Source organism: Panthera tigris, chromosome D3, assembly GCF_018350195.1.
Source record: "Panthera tigris isolate Pti1 chromosome D3, P.tigris_Pti1_mat1.1, whole genome shotgun sequence".
Classification (NCBI taxonomy): Eukaryota; Metazoa; Chordata; class Mammalia; order Carnivora; family Felidae; genus Panthera; species Panthera tigris.
This window is the reverse complement of record NC_056671.1, coordinates 31,730,691-31,755,345: the sequence shown is the minus strand read 5'-3', so window position 1 is coordinate 31,755,345 and position 24,655 is coordinate 31,730,691. Positions and strand designations below refer to the sequence as shown.

Sequence of the window (24,655 nt, the reverse complement as noted above, 5' to 3'; positions counted from 1 at the left end):
GTGGTCATTTATTTTCTAATAGGAGTAAATAATGTATTTTGTAAGAAATTAGGCTCCTTTGAAGAGTATGTGTTCTTACCACACTCTTTTGATGCTGTTTACTCATCTGCTCATCTCGTAATTACTGAGCACACACCATGTGCCAAGTAGTGGAAGCAAAACTGCCCTTGTCCTTGCCTCCATGGACTTCACTTCCTGGAGGAGGAGGCAGCACATCAACAAATTATCTCACTAACAGGCTTGATTACAACTCGTGGAAAGGACTGGAAGGAAATAAATGGGAAACATGGGAAACATGACACAGGGAGCTTGATGTGTGATACCTGGGAAGAGCCTCCCTGAAATGGGACCTTTAAGTTGAGGAGGATGAATGGAAATGATGGAGGTAAAGAGCATAGGAAAAGTTCCCAGCATTGTGAGGACTGGCTTGTGGGGATCGTTGGCCCTCGAGGAACCAAAGGCAGCACATAGGCCTAGAGCCCAGAGGGAGGGAGAGTATGTGAGGGGAGGCCAGAGGGTGGGTGGGCAGAGGCAGACCACACGGAGCCTTGCATGTCAGATGTTAACTTGGGGGTTTATTTGGGAAGCTGTTGGAAACCACTGAGTGACATGATCAGATTTCAGTATTTATAGAAAAATCCTCTGTCTGTGGTACAGGCTGATTAGGAGGAGGCCAGGGTAGATATGGTAAAACAAGTCAGAAGCATTAACCAGACCAGGATTAAAGTAGTGTCAAGGAAAATGATGAGAAATGGATAGATCTGAGAGGTATATAGGAAGAAAATTTGAAGGACTCAGTGGATGGGTTGAGTAAGGGGGCTTGAGAGAGAAAGAGGGTCAAGGTTGGCTCTCAGAAAAACAAGTGGAGGGTCAGGTTTGAGGAGAAAGATCCCGGGTTTAGTCTGTATTTATGGTGACATATCATTGTGTGGTGATAGGCATGTTGCCCAGAGGCTCAGATCTGGAAGTAATGGGGTCGGGTCGATGGATCACTGAGATGGGATTGCCTACGGAGACTGCAGGAAGAACAGTTAGGGATGTTGAGGGCTAGGCCAACGGGACAGCAGCATTGGCAGTGAGGGAGTGGGCATTAGCCTGCTCAGACTGAGTATGGCATCTAGGTCACTGCCATCAAATGCTGCCAAGAGGCCAGAGCTTGTGTTCCACTCTCAGGGTAGTCTGTCCTGAAAAATGGGGATCATCCCATGGACTGCACTGGGAGTGGTCCAGCTGAAATGGACTAAGGTGAAGGGAACACCTGTGGATGCATTGAGTGTGAGCTGAGCGGGGAGCTAGAGCCCCACCCCCCCTGAGGAGAAAGGGGTACTGTCCTGTCCCACTTAGTGGCTGATCCCTCACCTTATCTGAGTGCTCTGGTGGGCATTTTCTCTTCACACAGACTAGTGAAGTTGCTGTTACAGAACTATTTTCTGAGTTGTGAGAGAAAACACAAATCAACACTTTCAAGATTAATGTATATAGCCTAACTTACTGTGGAATTTATAGGTTAACTTTTCAACATGTTTCCAAAGCAGGCAGCTTGACTTGACTCACCGTGGGGTTTATGCCCCAGAAGATGTATATCAGTTTCTGCCGACTAGGGTCGGGGAATCAAGGACGCTGAAAGTCAACTTGCGAAATAATTCTTTCATTACGCACTCTGTAAGTTGGAAATAGTACTGTGGGCTTTGGGAAAGTGGATATATTCAACTATTTTATAAATATTTTCCTAATAATTTAGAAGCTTGTTTTATAGATTATACTTAAGTTATAATAATGAGTTAATTTTTTAAATGACTCATACTGCATTTGGAAAGATACTCATGGGAAGAATTGAAAATATTTAGCATTTGTTTTCATATTTTCATTTTTAAAGTTTTCTCTCATTTTCTCTTTCTTCTGTACCATTATACCAACATATTTCTGGATAGCATTTACTCTAGTCAGAACTAGGATAAATTCATATTGAAATTCTTTTAAATTTGTTTTCATGTGCAATTACCTAATTTTGTGACTACACTTAAATTTACTAAATATCTTTAAAGAAATGTTTTAAGTATGCTCAAATATCTAACTTGCATAATTTCATAAAGTGTTTCATATTAAATTCCAGCTGAAGTTTTTAAGTCCCAGAGAGCCTTTCTACGTCAAACATTCAAAATATTCTTTGAGGTGAGTTTATTATAAATCAAAATGTTCTCATCCTAGTGCAGGACTTTGTTTTCAGGACTAAAAAGAGCTGAGGAGCCTGCAGGGAAATCATTTCACGACTGCCCATAAGTGTGCTCTACTGTCTAACAACCCAAACTTTGTGCAATGGTTTGGACTTAGCATATGATTCCTGTTATCTGGTATTTTGCCAGCCGCATAAATACATAGAAGCTTAATCATCTTGTGATTAACTTTAGAATAATTCCTGCTTTAAATGTTATTTTCACTGTGCTAAGAATCAAGGAGTTAAATTCTCAATAATTGGGACAAAAACCTTCCCAGATTAACTGGGGAAACTTTTATTATGATATTTTCTAGTTGTCATTCTTCAAATACCCTATATTGTTCTTAAATCCGGGCCTCATTTTCTTGTAATCCTTGCTACTCTTCATTTTCCATATGATATACATTTAGATTGATATCTCAAACCGGTTTAATAGTAGGGTTCTATTGGACTTAACACTGAAGAATAATTTTCTTTTCATCTTTGAATCTTTAAGCTACTTAATCGTAGGTATTTCATTTTAGCATTAGATGATTCCGAAAACACGTTGCATGAAAACTTGGACCACTGTGCCTAGGACTAGTCTAGGACTGCCTCTTCCTGAGGTACTAAGGCCAGCAGTGCCATACTCTGGAAAGTTACACGTATCTCTAGATCCTGAAAAGATAAGACACTGTGTGGGGGAGGCCCTTCTCTCGTCTCCTTCTCTTTCTTTTCCCTCCAAACCTGCTATTCCTGTACTTGAGGTTCTGGCACTCCCTTTGCCTCCCAGGGGACTGACTTAAGGACACAAACTGCAAATTAAACAATGAATGTATCTAGAAAGTTATCATAGGCTTCACGTCTCTAAGCCTAGGTTTCCTGATTTGTGAAATGCAGTGCTCCTGGCAACCTGGGCTCCTTAGGAGGCTGACGTAAGCCATTTGTGGGTGTCAGCACCTGGCCCTATGGGAGATGCTCAGCAGGTGGTGACATCTTCAGCAGTACTGACAATGCCCTAATTTCAGCCAGCCTACTGGGGGTGGGGGGGGGGGCGGTCTGTGAAGACCAGCCCCACAGATTTTGATGGAACACCACAGTTGCCTGCATGTCCATGCTTTTCCATTAATCCCTTCAACAGCCACATGGAGGAGAAAGACCTAACTTCATTTATTTGTTTTTTTTTTTAATGTTTATTTATTTTTGAGAGAGGGAGAGACAGACAGAACACAAGCAGGAGAGGGGCAGAGAGGGAGACACAGAATCCGAAGCAGGCTCCAGGCTCTGAGCTGTCGGCACAGAGCCCAATGCGGGGCTCAAGCCCACAGACTGTGAGATCATGACCTGAGCAGAAGTCAGACCCTTAACCGACTGAGCCACCCAGGCGCCCCAGAAAGGCCTAACTTTAAAAAACAAAAAACACTAACAACATTTTCCAGCTTCTCTACTCTTGAGTCCTTGACTCCCAGCAGCCTGTGGACCTCCAGTCAGTGAGGCTTTGCCCTACTGGTTTAAGACAGGTGGTGCTAGACTGTTAACAGTAGATGGACGCTGCTTAAATACATGAGTGAGAAGACCAAGTGAAGTACACCCCAGGTCACAGAAAAACTTCTCTCCTGACTCCTCCACAGGCTAAAATTTTACATAAAGTAAAGCAGAAAAGCTGGTTTCTTTATACATAAGAATGACTTCTTTCAACTTTGCAGAAGCAAAAATTTGCTACAGTAGCTCACTTGAAAATTTTTACACAAAACTGAAATAATGGTGCTTCTTCTTGTAAGTGTTGAGTGCTTTTGTATTTATCCCAAATATTAGACACTTTGACTTTGAACAGGGGCTCATGAAATACAAGTGCTGGGGGAGAGCAGTGATTAGCTTGCTTTGGCAGGTGGAACAGAATCTCTTCTGAGAATCTGAAAAGCAGTTCCCAGCTTTATTTTAGTGGCGTTTTTGTTCATTAGATGGTTCTTTGTTCTATGATACCATTAGCTCTACCCTTCCAGAGTAATAATGTGACTTTACTCATCTCTAGGGTACATGAGGTAATCAGTGCCTTACAAGTATGCACCTCCCCGGGGCAGTTGTGAGGCATGATGGGGCTGCTTTTACACATGAAAGTGCCCTGAGGCCTTTGGGATATGAACTGCAACATAAATAGGCCAGAAGAGCTTCACCCAGAGGTTCCGGGGGTTTTGTCTAATGCAGAGGCGGGGAACATGGATGGGTGTTGGGGATATACCCCCCCTTTTTTTATTTTATTATTTAAAAAAAATTTTTTTTGTGTTTATTTTTGAGATGGGGGGAGACAGAGCGTGAGTGGGGGTGGTGGGCAGAGAGAGAGGGAGACACAGAATCCAAAGCAGGCTCCAGTCTCCGAGCTGTCAGCACAGAGCCCAATGCGGGGCTCGAACCCACGAACCGTGAGATATGACCTGAGCTGAAGTCAGACGCTTAACCGACTGAGCCACCCAGGCGCCCCAGGGATATACCCCCTTAAAGCAATAGATTATAAGGAAGGTAATAGGGACAAGGAAACCCTGATTATCAGTTTTTTTGTAAAGGTCGTTTTGGGGTTTCTAGGTGACCATCTCTATCATATCTCCATAAAAAGAATTCATTCATGTTCCCACTTAGCCCTGAAAAGCGTTCTTCTGTTAACCTATTGTTTTATTCTAGTTTAATCTCTGCTGTGGCATTTTAGTGACATGTTTCCCCTCTCCTGTGCCCACGTCTGCATGCACCCAGCGTCCTGGCAGGCTCCTGCTGCTGACCTGCCAGACCCTGCTGTCTCATTCCCGAGGGTTTTCTCACAGAAGTCACAGCCAGGGACAGTGCTGTCACTGAGCTGTTGTTACTTCTCACCAGCACACACAGGAACCAAGCAGTTTGTTACTTCGTGATGGTACCTCGGCTGTGCTAATGAGCTGCTTTTTCCTATACAGAGTATTCCTTTTAAATTAAAAGAAAGAAAAGAAAAATGATGGTTTATAGAATTTTCAGGTTCTGTAGATGGGGGCAGGCAGTGGAGGAGGCAGTTTGAGTGCATGTTCACAGCTACTGTGTCCCTCTCTTAAAGCATCTTTACTCTTTGTGTGCCTGTGCCGTAACAGTAGCCCTTGCCTGGTACCTGGTAAGGGATTTTGAGCTAGACCTGTCCCCTGGGTTCAGCATACTTTACTGTTACCTTTAACGTTTAAAGTTGTGTGTGTGTGTGTGTGTGTGTGTGTGTGTGTGTGTGTGTGTAGACAGAGATTAAAAGCAGTTTTTAATAATAGTACAAGGTACTATGGTAAATGTATCCATGTTACTTGAAGTGTTCTAGAACTATGTTAAATTTTATAGTTCTTTCTAAATTGCATTCAAGTTTATTCAGAGTATCTGTAAGTCTAAAACAGATGATATATGTTTATCATAATACATTTTTAAAACACTTTCTCAGTTGAATATAGAACAGTTCTGTGTTCTATATTAAAATTTGTTAATGATGGGATCTGTCAGATTTATTTCAGGATATTTTATTACTTTTAGCAATTCATAAGTTATAAAGCCTCTTAAGTTGGCAAATTGTACTACATTATTCTGGGTACTGAAATGCTAACATGAAAGAGAAAATGGTAGTTTGTCAGTGCCAGGCACTAGGTACTGTGTTTTTAAATTTGGACATGGGAAATTAGGGTATAATGCATTAGGGGAAAATAACCCAGACTTAAAAATTTTCTGTGTGTGTGTGTGTACGTATGCATGTATTTTTAAAATTCTGCATTACCAGTTATATCCAGGAAAAGGGCTTTGAAATACTAAAACTGTTTTCTAACTTTTTAGCCCACTGCAATTATATACCCAAAAGCTAACACTGTACACAGGAAATGTGTTGGAAACAAAAGCATATATCAGTTCCGATTGCTGAACTTTAAGACATGTAGTTTGGAAATGAGACTCAGGGATGAACTACCTTCCCTCTGAGGGAAGTCTGAAAGCTATTAATTTTCACTCAAAACAAGACTAAAAGTCAGTGACATCACATAGGCTTTGATGAACTTTATGTAGTTTCATTCACCATGAGGATAAAGGTGTATTTTAAGCTCTTGGGACCTGGTTTTGTGAACAGAAACCTCCCAACATAATACTTTTAAACACAGGGTACTCATTACCTGCCTCTATACAGCTGACCCTTGAACAGAGCAAGGATTAGGGGTGTCAACCCCCATGTGGTAGAAAATCTGTGTATAACTTTTGACTCCCCCCAAAACTAAATTTATAATAGCCCACTGTTGACCAGAAGCCTTACCAATAACATAGTCAATTAACATAACTTTTGTATATTAAATGTATTATGTACTATATTCTTACAATAAAGTAAGCTAGAGAAAAGAAAGTGTTATCAAGAAAATGATAGTACATCAAGCTCTGGCCTCTTGGCAGCATTTGATGGCAGTGACCTAGATGCCATACTCAGTCTGAGCAGGCTCATGCCCACTGCCTCACTGCCAATGCTGCTGTCCCGTGTGTACATCAGTTCAAACCCGTGTTGTTCAATGGTCAAACGTAATCTAAAAATAAATTTTCAAGACAGTTTTTTAATAAAAGTTCACACGAATGCTGGTGGAGCAGAACCTGCACAGCCCTGTTAATGACCGGCACGAGTGGCATGGGTTCATACTCTCCCCAGTTGAGCATGCTGCTGAAGGAGGGTCGGGGGTCCCCTGTTCCTCTGCCCTTTCTTGGGCAGATGGCTACCTGCCTGCGGACAGAACACTTTCACATGCAATAGAACAGACCTCTTGTTTCCCTTTTCCTATTTTTTTGGATGGCCAGGAATATATATGCAATACTATTTGAACCAGGTTTTAGATTTTCCCCTTCTCTGTGCCAGTTTCTTGTTAAATAATAGCATTAAAGAAATGAGAACCAAATTTAAACCAGACATAACTCTGCTGAGTTCTTCCATCAAAATCCGACCGCACCCTGCCATGCACGGAGCTGGTTACAGTGGTGGGTGATGCACGTGCTGCTGTAGCACCAGGCCAACGACCTTTCCTTTCTCTTTCCAGAGCCCAGCATTATATCAACATGCCTGTGCAGTTCAGACCAAAGTCGGCAGGCAGATTTGAAGCTTTGCTGGTTATTCAAACAGATGAAGGCAAGAGTGTTGCTATTCGACTCATGGGTGAAGCTCTTGAAAAAATTAACTAGATACATTTGATGCAAAGTAAACTACATAAGTTATATTTTGGTAACTTCATTTTGTTTTTACACTGCAATATTCTTTTGTATATATTTTGTAAGATTGTTTTGATAACTAGATTTTTGTTTGTTTTGAGAAGCTAACACTGAATGAAGACCTGACTAAAATATCATGTATATAGCCCACAGCATTGTACTTAACTTTTTTATAGGGGACAAGAGAGTTCTATTTTTGCATTGATTATGATACTCTGAATAAATATGGTGTATATTTTAATGTGGTATAACCAGAAATAAACTTCCATTTCCATTGAACCTGTCTTTTTTATATCATGTAATACAGAAATCAGAATATTGCTTTATTCTAATTATTTTCAAGCTACTGGGTCTGTTTTGTGATTCCCCCCCCCCCCCCCCCCCCCCATTACACAGTTTCCTTTCCTCTAAGAAATCCCTTCTTTGGTCCTTCTTTCTTTTAGCTAATTGCCCAGATTAGAACAGAAGTGTACTTTTAAAGAAATTATTTTTCTCCAGAGTAGCAGAATTCATATTCTGTGCAAATACATTGGAGAGGTTGATGTATTTTAAGATAGCATTTATTGTAATTAAAGCCAGATGGGACAGCTGCTCTAGAACACCGCATAGAAGGTATGCTCCACAAGCAGGTGCCTATGGGAAGGCAGTGAGTCGCTGAGGGGGCAGAAGAGTCCTCCCTTATGTCATCTTGAGCTGTGAGGTAGAAAAGGTGACACAGATACCTGGTTTTACCCAGGAGGAACATGATTATTAATTGCCTCTCAACCATTACTGTTAAGTCCCTGAGCCCCAGCTAATAGCCTTGATCTTTGGAGCAACAAAATTCCAGATTGTGAGCAATTGTGTAATGGGTAAGGGTGATCACAGTTGGATATTACTGATGGAGTAGAAAGACCGTGGAATGTGCAAGAAGCTGCCTGGATGGCTTAAATCTACAGCAGTTTGGAAGCAGCGATGGTGAGCTGGAGACAGGAAAACATTTCTTCTTTTCTCTTCTACCTTATTTCTCTGGCTCAGACATTTATAAAAACATTTTTCACAAGTTAAACAGTTGTTGCTGTTACTGATACTGTCCTACTCCAGTTTTAGAATTCATACATCAAATGTCGGTGACTTCGTGATTGAACATGTATTTATTTGACAACATTCAGCCTCAAAAATTTTGAAATGGTGGTACTGCTTTTTAAAAATATTTGCCCTGGTCTTTCAGTTCCTAAGAATTGTTACATTTCTGTGTAACCATCACTTTGGCTTTTACATTCTACTCAGGAGGTTAAAAAAAAAAAAAAAAAAAGGTTTAGGCAAACAAAAACTTTAAAAGTGACTCTCCTTCCACAGACCATATGCTTTTATGGGTATGCATTTCTTCCTGTTCCTTCCGTGTGTTGGAAACCTGATGCTTGGAATTTGGGGAACAGTTGGATGTGAACCAGTGGTTGACTGCAGCCAGTCATCACTGTAAAGCAACTCCAGTCACTGGCTCCCTTCACTGTGATCTGCAGTGTGGAAGAACATCTAATGGGCAAAGTTACCAACCCCTGATTAGGTTTCCATCTAGAAGCTGGTTCCCCTTCTTTCCCATCCCTTCCCAGATTGATATCTTGAGTCTTAAACTCTTCAGTAAGCTTCAGGCTCAGCTGGACATGTCCACCTGGTTATCAAATAGGCATCTCAAACTTTGATCCACTCCCTGCCTTACAGGGAAACAAGCTAGTTTCTCTCTAGCTTTCCTCATCTCCATAAATTTCCCCACTTTTCATCCAGTTATTTAGCTAAAACCCTAGGTTTGGGTGTTCTACCCTCATCCCCATTGACTCTACCGAACCTGTCTCACAGAAGTCCTTCAGTCTGTGTCCAGAGGTGGCCACTGTGGCCCGGGCCACCATCCTTTCAAACTGCTGTCCTTGCCCCCTCCCCACACTGCTGCTGGTGCTCCTGCCTCAGGAAGCCCTTCTACACCAGCAGGCAGAGTTACAGTTTGTAAAAAGGTAGACCAGAGCCAAGGCTCCTCTGCTTATACCATAAAACCTTGGTTTGTGAGCAAAATGTGTTTCAGAAACATGCTTGTATTCCAAAGTACTTGTATATCAAAGAGAATTTCCCCATAAGAAAGAATGGAAACTCAGATGATTCATTCCACAACCCAAAAATATTCATATAAAAGTGATTACAATACTGTAATATGATACAAAATAAGAAAATACAAAATGTAAAGAAAAATAAATTAACCTGCATTTACCTTTTTGAAAACCTTTGTGGCTGGTGTGAGGGAGACAAGAGAGGAGGGTTATTGTGTGGGGTGACTTTCACTATCACTAACGGAATCACTGCTATCTATTGGCTCATTGGAATCTTTTTCTTTTCGTGCAACTTTAATAACCTATCCAATGACACTTGCTTTTGTCTCCTTTTGAGGATTTCACAGAAATGTGACATTGCATTGTCATTAAGCAGATTCATTGCTCGCACTGCTACAGCCTTACTTGGGTGGTGCTTTTGTACAAAATTTTGCTCCATTTCCCACATTTTACACATCTCCTGACCTCATTTGCAGTGAGGGATTCCTCCACACTTTTCTCCTCCTTCTCTGCAGATGAGATACAGATGTAGACTTCTTATAAGATCTTGCAATTTTGGCCACTTTGTACTTCTCAATGATTTCCTTCTTTCACCATAATCATCTTCTTCTTATCACCCTTCTTTTCAATATTTTTCTGAATGAGGCCATTGTATACACTTGCATGGATGTTGACTACAGTACAGTATTAATAAACTCATCATACACTGTATTTAATGTAAGTGGCAATAAGGCAGCTGAGGAAAGGGTCTATATCTGCAGGCAGCCTGACTTAGAATGAAGCAAAGCATTCCTAGGCGTACTCTTGTATGGAAAAGCAAAGGACTGTCCATAGGTGCTTTGAAGTGACAAAAAAATACACTAGTGCCAGTTATGGGCACCTTCCAACGTTCTGAAAAATCACTGATTTCTGCCAACTGCTGTAGGTTGAGACCGAGCATCTGAGCATGAAAGATCATCACCCACAATCCCACAGCAAGAGAGAGAGAGAAGGACCATTGGCTCAGTTGTGATCATGTGACATTTGGCATCACGTACTACTCGTACTGCAAAACCTCGCTTGTTTTATCAAGTTAAGACTTATTAGAAAGGATTGCTATTTTTGCGGAACACTTGCAGAACAAGTTACTCGCAATCCAAGGTTTCACTGTATGTATAATTACATTACGCGCAGTCTGAGCCCACACTCACTCTCCTGTTGGCCTGGGCGGCTGTTGGTCATTTGGCTTCTGCCTTCTTCTGTGGCTTCAACTGCTGCTCCTCCAACCACTTGCACCAGCTCTGTGGCTGTTGTTTTCTGGCTCAATCACTAGGGCCTTCTCAGTTGCTGGGCCCTTGCCGTGTCAAGCTCTCCCCCAGATCTTGGTATGGCTGTTTCCTCCCCTCCCTTGGGGAGCCTTTCCTGACCACTGTGTCCAAAGGAAGCCTGACTATCTCACATCACACTGCTTACTTCCCATTACAACCCTCTCTCTACCTGACCCTTTCTTTCATACTTATTGACTAATTATCTCCCTCTAAAATGTAAGCTCTGTGTGACCACACACCTAGCTGCCCTTCTGACCACTGCATCCCCAGACCTGGTCAGCCCATGTATGTATGATGATCACATTCATTGTTCTGGAAGTTTCTCTGCACATCGTCCTGATCCAAAGGCCCAGCCATGCTTCTCACCAACCCCAGTACACAGCATCCCAGGTTTCCCCAAGATTTCTTACCTAGTTTCTCACCAGTCTCCTGTGGACTGTTCCTCACCATAATAGGTAAATGTTTATTGAGTGCTTCCTATGTGGCAGGTAGTGTCTCAGTGCCTTACATGACTGTCACCCTAAATTCATATCAACTTCATAGCGATGGACCCTTTCTTGGCAGGGAGGCCTGGGGGAGAGAGGATCAGAGGCCTCCCTCCTGCTGCAACCTCCAGGTACCTGTGACCATGTCTGGGGACAGACCAGCAGATCAGTAGCAGGCTCTGGGCTCAGGAGGGCAGGATGGCCTGGTGTGGATGAGCAGGCCAGGGCTGGGATCCGAACCTTGGTGTTTCTGACTTGGGTACCCAGTTGCAGATAACAGGAACTGTTCTGGAAATAGAGAAAATGTAACATTGGTATATGTCTTCTTTTAAAAATTTGATTCCCTTTGTAAAGTGACCCTGAGATCACAGATGAGTGTGTCCCACCTGGGTCACACATCTGACACATGATCCTGCTTCTCAGCCAGCCAAGATATTTAGCAGGCAAGACCCAAAGTTCCGTAGAATTCAGGGATGATTAATGTGCATCATTACTGATTTAATTAGTCCAGAAATGAGACCGGGTAAGAGGGCATTTGTTTTTAGTCTCCAATTAAACTCAGGGATGATTTTATACATAGGATACATATATTTTATGGGACATGGATCTCTGGGTAGAATTAAATTGGGCTATGTCTCACAAATATGAACTTGTTCTCTTTGTTTATTGAGTGGCTTTCCTCCCTTTTCGATTCAGTATTCATTTTCTAAAATTTTATATTTAACACGGGGATTCTTGTTATTCTATAGAGGTTTGATGAAAACCTTGTTCTGAAGTGAAAAGTCTATTTCCCAACATCTTCCACTTAGTGAGAATTAATGCATCATTCCTCTCAAAGACACATCCCCTGGCTGCTGCTCATGCTGGATGCCCAGCCTGGCTCAGATCTACGGGTGTCATGTTGCTGGCCCTCGGATTCCAGCCGCCGGCTCATTGGCCAGCGAGTTTGACAAAGTTTACTTTTCAAATTGTGTGCGAGTTGTATCTTTCTAGGTGGCTAACCAGCTCTTATTAAATTTCAAAATGCCATTGTGATTCCCATAACCACACATGTCCAGCATCCTGCCAGCTCCCCTGTGTGCTGTCATGCTGCTTTACAAACAGTGCTCCTTGTCCCAGACCTTCCTAAATCCTTGAACCCTACAGGACCTTGGTTATGGAAATTATTTGATATTGCTACTTACTCTGTCATTTTAAACAGGCCAATGACATATTAAAGCAGTGAAACTAAACCATTCAAATACTTATTTTAAAGAAATAGCTCACTTGTTTTTGTGTTTTTATACCATTTCCTATAGCTTGGATAAGAGAATGAGCAGATAAAAATGTTCAGAGCTGTAATATTCTAAAAACAGTTGCTTTGTAAATAAGGATTACTTGAGTGATGGGTGTGGTGGGCATTATGGGCAGTTTCTGAGATGGCCCAAAATGATTCCTGTCTCCTTGTGTTCACGGCCTGTGTAATCGTTCCACCTGAGCAATGTGCTTCTAACCTCAACATTGGTGGACGTGTCATTTCTATGATTAGATTACAAAGAGATGTCCGTCTTGCCGATAGACTCCCGCTGGCTTTAATGGAACGAGATGCCATCTGGGGAGGTCTTTGTGGCAAAGCACTGAGGACAGCTCCCAACCAACAACTGGCTAGGAACTGAGGGGCTCAGTCTGGCAGGTCAAAAGGCAGTGAATACTGTGGACCACCATGTAATTGAGCTTGAAAGTGGGTCCTTCCCCAGTTGAGCCTTCAGACAAAACCCTAGTCTCGTCCAACCCTGGGTTGCCAAGCCAGGCCCCCCACTCCCAACCCATAGAAACTGATATCATACATGCTTATTGTTTAAGTCACTAAGTTCCTGGTAATTTGTTACGCAGCAGTAGATAACAAAGTGATGCTTAACGAAAAACTGCTGCCAGTGTAACAAGCTCATATAATCATCCACATTGGTAAATAATTACATGTAATGAATGGAAACAGTCCAACAACTATTGATCTTTCTGTGATTAGAAAGCTCTTTTTTTTTTTTTTTTGAGTTTATTTATTTTGAGAGTGTGTGTTTGTGAGCGGGGGAGAGGCAGAGAGAGCGGGGGGGAGAGGCAGAGAGAGGAGAGGGAGAGGGAGAAACCCAAGCAAGCTCTGTGCTGTCAGTGCAGAGCCCAATGCGGGGCTCAGTCTGACAAACTGTGAGATCATGACCTGAGCCAAAATTAAGAGTTGGGATGCTTAACTGACTGAACCACCCAGGCGCCCTAGAAAACTCTCTTTTAGTTTCAAATGGACACTCCCCTTTATGCCCAAGCAAAGATCTTGGCATACTGGAACCAAGAATCCTATAAGTTTTCAAATGCACACCAAATGATTATAAGCAGTTAGAGCTTATTGAGCATTTAGGGAAACAGAATGAGAGCCTATGTTAACCTACCTCCAGTTGCCAGAGCGCTGGACTTGTTTGGACAGGAAGGCATGTGGGGTGGGTGGCCCTATGCCTAATGGAGCTGAGCAGCAATGGCTTTGAGAGCGTGGCATTGAGGTATAGGAGGAGCTAGGCGGATGAAAGCACAATTGGACATTTGGTCCTCCTTGGCATTGTTATAAATTTTATTCTTACAGCCAGTGCCTAACCTGAAAAATACGTATAAGCACATGGAAGCGATTGTATTTAATTCTACAAACAGGGTTAGCATACACAGCCTATGGCAACTTTCTTACTATGACTTCAGGTGGGACAGGACACTGCTTGGTTCAAGCAGATTCTCCTTATGTTGTGGCTGATCCATAAAACTGCCCTTGTGTAGGAATCAGTGTGAGGAAATGCAGTATTTTATGCTTTGCCACATGTAAGGCTTGGGCCCTGAGAAGCTTTGAGGCAGGGCCAGAAACACCCTCGTCATCTGAATGGACTCAGCAGGCATCCTCCACATCCGTGCTGTGAGGGGGCAGGACTGCTGGGGAGAGGGGGCAGGCACCAGCGCCACTTGACTGTGGTATAGTTTTGCAGAGGGCACTTCTGTGGACGGAGCACTATGTCCTCAGTCTTGGAAGGTGATGCTCCAGCAGCTTCTTTGGCAACTGTCTTTATTAAAACATCCAGAGGCCAGTTTGTTCTGCTGCTGGGGCCAGGTGTACCTAATCCCTCTGGTCCAGCCTGCTTGCCCCTCACTTGCTTTCCACAGGCAAGGCCACCGGGGGTGGGCCTCCCAACACCTTCTCTTTCACAGGGACACTTTCTCCACAGGGGGACCTTTCTTACCTGCCTTTCAGGTCCTCAGGGAAGATGGCCCATTGACTAATGGGTAACTGTGTTGAATGATGCTCTGTTGAGTGTCTGTTCCATACATTCAATTGGAAGTGCTATGAGGGCAGGGACCAGGGCTGGTTGGTTTACCTCTGAAGTCTCTGCCTAAAGTAGTGCTGGCTTATGATAGGTTTTTGTATGTTTTGAATGAATGAATGCATCATCACTGAAGTTTCCATGTCTTAATATTTCAAAGGAAATACCAAGAGTATATAAATAATAACATAGGAATGGATGGACCCCTGTTTAATACAATGATTTTTTTTTTTTTAAAGTGGGCTCCACACCCAACGTGGGGCTTGAACTCACAAGCCTGAGATCAGGAGTTGCATGCTTACCAACTGAGCCAGCGAGGCGCCCCTAATAGAATGATGTATTCCTATCTCAAGCCACAAGCAAATGTTGCTAATGTAAAAGCACTAGAATCAGGAGCAGGCTACCCTGTTTACACCATAGCTGTCTCATGGTGTGGTCCTGATGGCCTACCTGCTGGCACCTGTGCAGGTGAACAAGGGGAAGAGATGAGATGGATCAGACAGGTGATTAAATTGTTGATGTGTGTTTCCAAGAGATTCCTTTAAAAATTATGAACAATAGGGGCGCATGAGTGGCTCAGTCGGTTAAGCGTCCGACTTCGGCTCAGGTCATGATCTCACAGTTTGTAGGTTCAAGCCCTGCGTCAGGCTCTGTGTTGACAGCGCAGAGCCTGGAGCCTGCTTGGGATTCTGTGTCTCCCTCTCTCTCTGCCCCTCCCCTGTTCACACTCTGTCTCTGTCTCTGTCTCTGTCTCTGTCTCTCTCTCTCAAAAATAAATAAACATTAAAAAAATTAAAATAAATAAAATAAAAATTATGAACAATAAGCGTTCAGTCATGTGACTGGTACAAAATTGATATACAAAAATCCATAGCCTTTCTGTATATAAGAAAATAATAACGGACAGTCAGAATATAATGGAAGGCAAGATGAAATACCTAGGAATAAAAGTATAAAGAAATGTGTAAAATGTACAGGAAGGAGACTTTAAAGTCTCCCTGGAGGACACAGAAGGAAGCTTGAATAGGAGGAGGACATGTGCTCACCACGCCACTGAACAGGAAGCTGTACCATGAATCACACAGGCGGGCCTGGTGGTGACCCCCCAAGACTAATGCTTTGCAACCGCTGTTGGTTGGGGGTTTTCCACAGAGACAGTGAAGGGTCTCAACCCTCCAGCTGCGCTTGGAGCTGGGCCTGCAGCTAACTGTCCAGCTGCCACGTCTTTGCTTTTGCCCCACCCCCTCCTTAGCACACCTCCATCAACCTAGCACCTCCTTTATTTAAAGGGTAAAATCCTACACTTAACATATATCTTTATTAGAATTTTACATGTCCTTTTAATTGCGCTAGAGTTTTGTGAATGTTGCACAATTATTACCGCTTTTGTTACAAAGTTGATTTTAAGTAGTCACCCCCAATTTTAGCGTGTGAATGGAGGCAGGTTAGGAATACGTATTTTGCATTACAGCGGAAAGACGTTTTGAAGAAAAAGTTCCAGTAGTTAAATCTGTCAATTCTCCCTAAACTGATCTCATTATTTAATGGCTTTCAGTAACAATACCTACAAAGTATTTTTTAGGTGGAAAATTGACTCTAATGTTGATATGGAACAATGTCATGCATAAGTCACCAGGACAGTGCTGAGAAAAGGTAATGAGGGAGGCTGGTCCTGCCAGGTGTCAAAAACAAGGCTCCAACTGTTGGCCTCCTGGCACCGTAGAGAGGTGAGGACACCCCAGCCCTCAGAGACAGCAGAGCAACCTCACCTTCAGCCTCACCCCCAACCCCTGGGCAGGGAAGTCAACTCTGGGCCTTCTCCCCTCCGTACCAGGGCCATGGGCTACTTGTGGTCTGGCTACAGTCTTAATTCAGGACAGGAAGTACTAGGAAGCAACATATGAAGCTCATATTTGATCTCCCATCTGTCAGTGGAAACCTGTGGAAAGAAATTGGTGGTGTGATTCATTGGCCACTTCAAACTATAACAACCTCAATGAAGATAGCCTGGATGAGACTGGTTTATGAAAAAGTAATGAAACAAAATGGATTCTGGAAAGACCCAAATACATATTTAGTATATGGCAAATGTGGCGTTTTAGTGGAGAAAACATGGGTTATCCCAAGATATTTTCCAGATGAGTTGTATGTTAAAAATGAAATTATAAAAGTCCCAGAAGAAAATATAGGACAATTTCAGTTCATCTCTTTATTTATTTATTTATTTATTTACTTATTTATTTAGAGACAGCAAGCGAGCAAGGGAGGGGCAGAGAGAGCAAATCCCAAGCAGGCCCTCGCTGTCATCGCAAAGCCCGATGGGGGGCTGGATCTCATGAACTGTGAGATCATGACCTGATCCAAAACCAAGAGTCAGATGGTCAACCAACTGAGCCACCCAAGCACCCCTCAGTTAATTTCAAATTACAAAACAAAAACTCCTATAGGAAGTCCTGTAAGGAAGACTGAGAAATTCAACCACGTACAAATACACACAAATTAAAATTTTCTGGGTGGAAAAAGCATAACCACAGTCAAAAGACAAATGACAAGCTGGGGAGAAATTTACAACACTGTAAAGGGGCTTTAGATGTTAATAAAAAAAAGCAACAATCCATAAGAAAATAGGCAAAAGACATGGGCAGACAGTTAATAGAATGGGAAAACAAATAACTAAAACTTTTTTTTTTTTTTTTTAACATTTTTTATTTATTTTTGGGACAGAGAGAGACAGAGCATGAACGGGGGAGGGGCAGAGAGAGAGGGAGACACAGAATCAGAAACAGGCTCCAGGCTCCGAGCCATCAGCCCAGAGCCTGACGCGGGGCTCGAACTCACGGACCGCGAGATCGTGACCTGGCTGAAGTCGGACGCTTAACCGACTGCGCCACCCAGGCGCCCCACTAAAACTTTTTAAAATAAGTGCTTTTAAATGACCTCGGTCTCAGTGGTCTAAACTGACGCATTTGTCTTTCTCACTCATGGGGCAGGGAGACCTGTTCAAATTCCACCTTCTTATTTAACTAGTTGTGTGACCTTGGGCAAATATGACCTGTGCTTCATTTTCCTCACTAGTTCAATTACCATACTAGTATCTATTTCCTAGATTTTTTGTGAAAATGAGTATTTGTAAAGTGCTTAGAATGGTGTCTGACACATAAATGATATAAAGTTGTTTATTTAATTGTAGTATTATATAATTATATATATAATTTTTATTAAAAAAATTTAAGTTTACTTATTTATTATGAGAGGGGGATTGGAGAGAGGCAGAGAGAGGGAGAGAAAGAGAATCCCAAGCAGGCTCTGCACTGTCAGTGTGGAGCCTAATGCGGGGCTTGAACCCATGAACTGTGAGATTATGACCTGAGCCAAAACCAAGAGTTGGATGCTTAACCAACTTAGCCACCCAAGCACCCCTAATTATATATGTATATATATGTGTGTGTGTGTGTGTGTGTGTATAATATTTATTTTTGGGAGAGAGACAAAGTATGAGTGGGGGAGGGGCAGAGAGAGAGGAAGACACAGAATCTGAAGCAGCCTCCAGACTCTGAGCTGTCAGCACAGAGCCCGACGCGGGGCTTGAACCCATGAACTGTGAGATCATGACCTGAGCCGAAGTCGGATGCTTAACCAATTGAGCCACCCAGGCACCCCTATATATATAATTTTTGAAACACCAGTGAATATTCTATATTTGCTCTTTTTTCCCCCGTTTTACTTAAAAGTATACCTTGGAAATCGTTCTGTATCAGCACATATAAAACTGCCTCATTCTCATTAATGGCTGCCTGGCATCTTTGTATGGCTGTGCCATTATTTATTTGACAATCTTTATTTGATAGACGTTTTGGCTATTCTAATATTTTTCTATCATGAACAGTGCTACTAAGACTGTCTACATACAGATGTCATTTCCCATATGTTCAAGGATATCTGTAGGATAAAATACTAGGAGTGGGGAATTGCTGGGTCAAAGGGTATGAGCAGTTTTAATTTGGATAGATAGTGCCAAGTTGCTCTCCATGGTGGTTGTACAAGCTTTTACTCCTGCCAGAAATGTATGAAGAGCGCCTGTTTCTCTACATCCTTGCCAAGACAGTGTGTTGGCCAACTTTTAGCTTTCCCACTCTAATAGGTGAAAAATGGTGTCTGGTTTAATGAGCACAATGGCTTTGAACACTGGGAGCAGAGCCCACCATGGCAGGCACTGTGGCTGCCCCGCCAGTAGCTATCCCTCACCCACTTCCCACCAGGGCTGACTCCAGCAAAGAAGGCCAAATATGCCAGACTGGCTTGCTCTGCACGCCCTGCAGCTGAGCTCAAAAGCGAGAACCCTGGGGACAGGACCCCTGTCCTTCCTTTTGGGCTCTAGATGCTGTCACATGTGACCTGGAGCAATGGCAGCCATATGTGACCGAATATTGACAAATATATGGATAAGAAGACACTTCTGAGAATGGGCGGGGCAGAGGATGATGCCCTGGGCCACCTAGGCCGCTATGGAGCTGCCAGCCCAGACATCCTATTGTCTTACAACAGTAACAGCCAACACTGAGCTAGGATCCTGCATGGATTACCCTGCTGGTGTGCCGGGAACCCTCCAATGACAGCACCCTGTAACAGCAGTTGCCTCCAGGCAGAACCACAGAACCTTTGGATAGATAGGGGGAGGGCTTGCCTTTAACCGGACTATTCTAAATTTTCTACCATGTTCAAGTATTAGCAATTTTTGTAATGATTTTTTTAAGGTAAACGTAACAAATGAATTGTTTTAGTAAGAGATTTTTTTTTTCCCACCAACATTCAGGAAACTTGACGGAAGGTATCACTTATTAGTTAAGGTGATTAATGCCCAATGAATTGGGCAGCCAAATGTTAACTATCTATAGTAGCCCTTTTCAGAAGGCTTTTGAAGTGACACCTCCCAGTAAAATTCCAGATGGATTCTTTCCCTCTGAAGAACCTGCACTCCAGATCCCCACTATTCTCCTGCGGAGGCTGGAGTCCCTCTCTCGCCCACAGGAGGAGCCAGGGAGCCAGATGCTCCACATCGCCTCTGCTTACGAAATGCTTCAGTTTGGTGTTTACGGCAAGACACTGAGGCTTGCAGAGCTGGGTGGCTTGGTTTCCTCTAGTGGTCACCCTGGAGAGCCTTTGGTGACCTAGACTCCAGGTCTGAGAGATCTGGAAAAGTTTTCTCAGTCATTCTCAACTGCAGGGCTGCTCCCTGACACCTGGCCTGTCTGTGGGAAGTGAAATTTTAACCATGCCTGATACCTTTGTTGACAGTGATTCTGTGTTGCATTCCAAGTTTGGCTGCCTGGTGTTTTTCTGTTCATAAGTTTTACTTATTTGAGAGAGAGAGAGAGAGAGAGAGGAGAGAGAGAGAGAGAGAGAGAGAGAGAGAGAGAGAATGAACATGCACACAAGCGAGGGAAGGGCAGAGAGAAGGAGAGACAGAATCCCAAGCAGGTTCTGCACCATTAGCACAGCAGCCCGATGTGGGGCTCAAACTGTGAGAGCATAACCTGAGCCAAGATAAGAGTTGGACACTTAACTGACTGTGCCACCCAGGTGCCTCTGTTTGTTTGTTTGTTTGTTTTTTATTTAAGTACAGTTGATAAGGTTTTCTGTTATTTTAATGTTCATCCTAGATTTAATATCCAGCAGGTTTTACGTGTTTCTGGCTGTTTAAATCTTTGGACATGAGGCACACCTCTATTTTCACAGTGCTGAGGGCAAGAGTGACGGGCAGCTCCCCCAGAGGAATGGCTCTGGCCAGGGTGGTCTCTGGCCAGCGAGGTGAGCCTTGATTTTTAGGGTTGCTGACTCCTTCCCAAGCTGAGCTACCCCTAAAACTGATCAAAGATCAGTTACTAAGAATGTCAGTCATGCAAAGATGGCCAAGATAGAATAAAGCTGTAAGACAGTGTGCATAGTGCAATCCTTTTCTAAGACAAATTACTACTGATAGTGTGGACGTTAATAAATGTACAGAGAGCAGGGGCACCTGGGTGGCTCAGTCAGATAAGCTTCCAACTCTTGATCTCAGCTCAGGTCATGATCTCATGGTTTGTGAGTTTGAGCCCCTCATCAGGCTCTGTGCTGGCAGTGCAGAGCCTGCTTGGGATTCTCTCTGTCCCTCCCCTACTTGCGCTGTCTCTCTCTCTCTCTCTCTCTCAAAAATAAACATTAAAAAATATTTTAATAAATGTAAAGAGAACATTTTGGAGAGCATGCTCTGCACTCATGGGAAGGTGGATAATGTTTTAATAATAAATATATATATTAGTTCTGTAGTCCAAAAAGGGAAGTGAGGAAAAAAGACCCAAATTCAGAGACTACCAACTCAATGCACCCGACACTAGCTAAGCCATCTAAGGGACGAATCCCAGGGTCACTTCCTGCACTAAGGAGTGGAGCTGGGGGGTCAGACTGAGAGCGTTGCAGCTTCTTTGAGGGGGCTCTGCGCCAGTTCAGTTTTGGTGTGTCTGCTTCCTTCCTACACAGGATGGCTGCACTGGGGACCCTGCACATGGAGTCCCCGTGCAAGGTGCGCAGCTAGGTGCCTGGCTGCAGCGATGTGTGCTGTCCCTCAGCCTGGCGAGGGCCCGACTCTTGACTCTGGAGGCCCCGGGAAGGCGGATTAGGCCCCATCCCCATGGGAGCCTGCCTTCCTCATTATGTGCGAGGGCAGTGGAGAGCCTTGTGTGAGACAATGGACGAATTCTGTAGGTGTGCTCAGGAGTCCTCACTCTTCAGTGCCACCAGGCTATCAAGTTAAAAGCAAGGGACCCCGCGGGTGAGGAAGGGCTTGTGGTGCTCAATGCCCTCCCTCCCTGTTTGTACCTTCCCGCCTCGCATTCCTCAGAGCCTGGCCGTCAGTGGGACTCATCCCACAAAGGGCTGTCCCTCTTTGTGACTGCTCTGTCACCAGCCAGAGCTGTCAGGTACGTCAGTCATGATGCTTTGTGGTCGTGTCACTGGCATAATCGGCAAGATTAGGTGGCCACAAAGAGCCGTGAATGAGGTGGTAATTGTGTTCAAGGGAAAAGAGAGTTAAAGAAAGAGAGACTTTCCTTTCTCACAAGACCCTTGAAAGAAGTGACAGCTGATATTTTAAAGCTGGAACAAGATAATTGCAGTAAGAGATCTTTGTATGTTCTCTGACAAACGCCGCGCACTCACAATAAATATTCAAACGCTCAGTGTGTGTTGTGAGCACCAGATAACCATTTGCAGTGAAACCATTTACATTTGCCATTTTGGAAGTTCAGACTCAGCCCTGCGGTGCCTGAATCAGCGGACCACACAGCCTCCAGGACCTGGGATCGGCTGAGCCACACTGCGGGAGCCGCTCTGCAGAGCACACATGTCCCCCCATTCGTATGAGAGGCAGCTGTGCAAATCCAGGTCAAATCCTTTGGTCAAAAAGGAAAACCCAGCCACGTGGGAGTGGATAGGAAAAGGGAAAAGGTAATACAAAAAACAAAACAAAACAAAAAACCCAAACCTGCAGTCAGCCCACCTTGGCGGGGGGGGGGGGGGGGGGGGCGGTGGTGGAAGAAAAAAACAAAACAACCTCTTTTCTAGCACAAAATTAGTAAAGTTGGTCACGGAAAGATGCCAAAACTTCCCAATACACAGCTCTTCCTGAAAGCGTTTCATACGGTCTGGAATTGTGTATCCTGCCAGGTGACTGGACTATTGCAGGGCAGGGCCAGGAGCTCCTGATGGAGGGGACAGGAGCGAGGGCAGGACCTCGCATGGCCCCAAGGTCCCTGTGCAGTTGGATTTGTTGTCCAGTTTGGGCCTCAGGCCCAGGAAGAGGCATTTGACACAGATGAATTCCCTTCCCAAAGCTGTTCGGTGTGATGCAGGCAGAAGAAAACCCAACCACAAACAGAGCCACGCTGAAGACCATTCAGGAAACAGTGCTTGCTTGCTTTTTTCAAATGTCCTAAATTGAACCTTTGGACACATTGAAGGCTGACAAATTCCATGTCTCACACATTCATCGCATCCTTTATCAGTCCGTCAAAGTTTCTTTCCTTCTTTCTTTCTCCTTTCTTCCTTTCTTCCATCCTTCCTTCCTCCCTCCCTCCCTCTCTCTCTCTCTTTCTTTCTTTGAGTTGGCATCTAAGTTCCTGGTGAGTAGACCCCCATGAGCTCAGAACCACACACAGACTCAGTCCCCACCCCCACCCCCCCAGCGGCCCACAGAAACCTCTGTGCTCTCTCTGCAAGCTTTTGTGTCCCACAGGTCTCCCAGACAAAAAGCTACAGGGGTCCCATTTAGACTCTTCTAGCAGCACTCCATTTGGAGGGGGCAGTTTTTCTCACTGAAGTACTCTCTTCTGAGCACATTCAAGCAATCCTGTTTGCTTTCACGTTTGGTGCTAGAAAATGCGCAGAGGGACCCAGAGACCAGCCCCCAGGAACCTCTTACCACAGGGGAGGGGGTGCTCCTTTCCATTTAGGGTGCCCTGAATTTCTGTCTTGAAATATCTTGAGTCTTGACCGAGAATTAAGTGATGTTCCTACATCCTCGGCCTATCCATCCTTCTGTGGATTCCAAAACTCATGAGACCATATAAAGGCGTAAAGAAAATGCAGGCGCTCACTTAGCTTTTGGCAAGGACTCGTGCCTCCAGACCCATCCCAAGTCACCATTTCCCAGCCTCAGGAGGCCTGACCCCTGTGGGGAGCCCGTTTTCATGCAGGTTCTCCTGTGCTGATAAAAAAGAATGAACTCGAACACAGCCAGGTGCTTCAGGAACCCTAAAAGCAGAGGGGCAGAAGCACCTTCCTAGGACCACTCCCCAGGAGCAAGGGAGGAAAGGCAAGCTGGAGCTGGAATACTGAATAGGACAACTAAAAGGGGCCAAAACGGCTTCCGCATGTGGAGAGAGATGGGAGATTGCACCTGCAAGCGGAAAGAGCCAGGGAAAACCTGCTTTCACCTCCCAGAATGACACACCGAAGGCAGGCACCTCCCCCCACACGTACATGCGCACCTTGAATTTCGAAAGGAATAAAAGGGTACACATCTAATTTGCTTCCTATTTGAGCCCAAAGCGTAAAATTCAGTCTTATTGCAGTTGTGCAGGCTAAAGTGTTAGGATAAAAATGTTTTGCTAGATCCAGGTTCTGGTGAGGTTGGCGGGCCGGCTGGGGTGGTGGTTTCGGGTGCAGTCTATATTCTGGACGTGAGGGAAGGAGCTCGGCCACCTCTCTCTTTCTTGGACTGGTCCGGGGCGGAGGGTTGGCCTGGAGCTCATTCCTGGGCCAAAGAGGGTTGACGCCCTTTCCCTCTGTCCACACCGCCTCCAGCCTCACCGGTCTGATACGCCTCTTTCTGGTCTGCTCCCCTCTTCTTCCCTCCCTGTCTCTCTCTGCCGTTTATTCTTTTCTCCTTCTCTCTTCTCAAAATCCGTCTCCAGCCTCAGTTTCTCCCCTAAGTCCCTCCAGGTGGCTAGACTACGCGCTAGCCCACCTGCCCTGGGGTAGGGGTGCAATGTGACGCAGAGGACAGGAGGGGGCGCTGCAGCAGGCCCCTGGGCTCAAGTACTTGGCGACTAGACCTCGGAGCCTTTCTGCTCTGTGCCTCTTTTCCTCCTCCGCAAAGTACGGCTTCTAATATTTCTTCCCCTGCAGGCGGTGAGCATGTAATGGAAGGGCGTAGAACAGAGGGCGGCTGTCGCTGGCTGCCACTCTTCACGAATCTCCTGCTTTTGGACAGCTGTCTCAAGGGGGCAAGTTTTTGGTGACCTCAGCTAGGCTCTGCCCCTTTGGAAGGGTAGTGTTCTGTTTTGGTTTTGCCCATTTGTTTGTGGGGTGGCTGGGGGAGGGGCTCCTGGAGAGTCTGCCTAATGCGCACCTGCATGGTCAGGCCTGTGATCACTGGTCCGCCCCGCTGTGCGCTGGCTGCAGGTGCACCTGCTGAGGAGTGTCCTTGAGCCTTGCTTTGTGTCAGCCTGTCTGCCGTGCACACACACACACACACACACACACACAGTGCCTACCCTTCCAGGGC

The 24,655-nt window shown here is 44.5% G+C and overlaps 1 protein-coding gene across 6 annotated transcripts in view; it reads left to right on the top strand.

The window, feature by feature from the left end:
* The window catches only part of CEP192 (centrosomal protein 192), a 130,823-nt gene extending 123,130 nt beyond the window's left edge, over window positions 1–7,693 (top strand). For 4 of the 6 annotated variants that reach the window (XM_042961352.1, XM_042961350.1, XM_042961353.1 and 1 more), the window contains 3 exons: window positions 1,533–1,662; window positions 2,114–2,172; window positions 7,246–7,693. In XM_042961352.1, coding sequence (XP_042817286.1) covers window positions 1,533–1,662; window positions 2,114–2,172; window positions 7,246–7,387 — 331 coding nt within the window. In that variant the 3' untranslated portion in view covers window positions 7,388–7,693. The other 2 variants (XM_007085886.3, XM_042961351.1) reach the window with 2 other exon arrangements.
* Window positions 7,694–24,655: the final 16,962 nt, after the last annotated feature.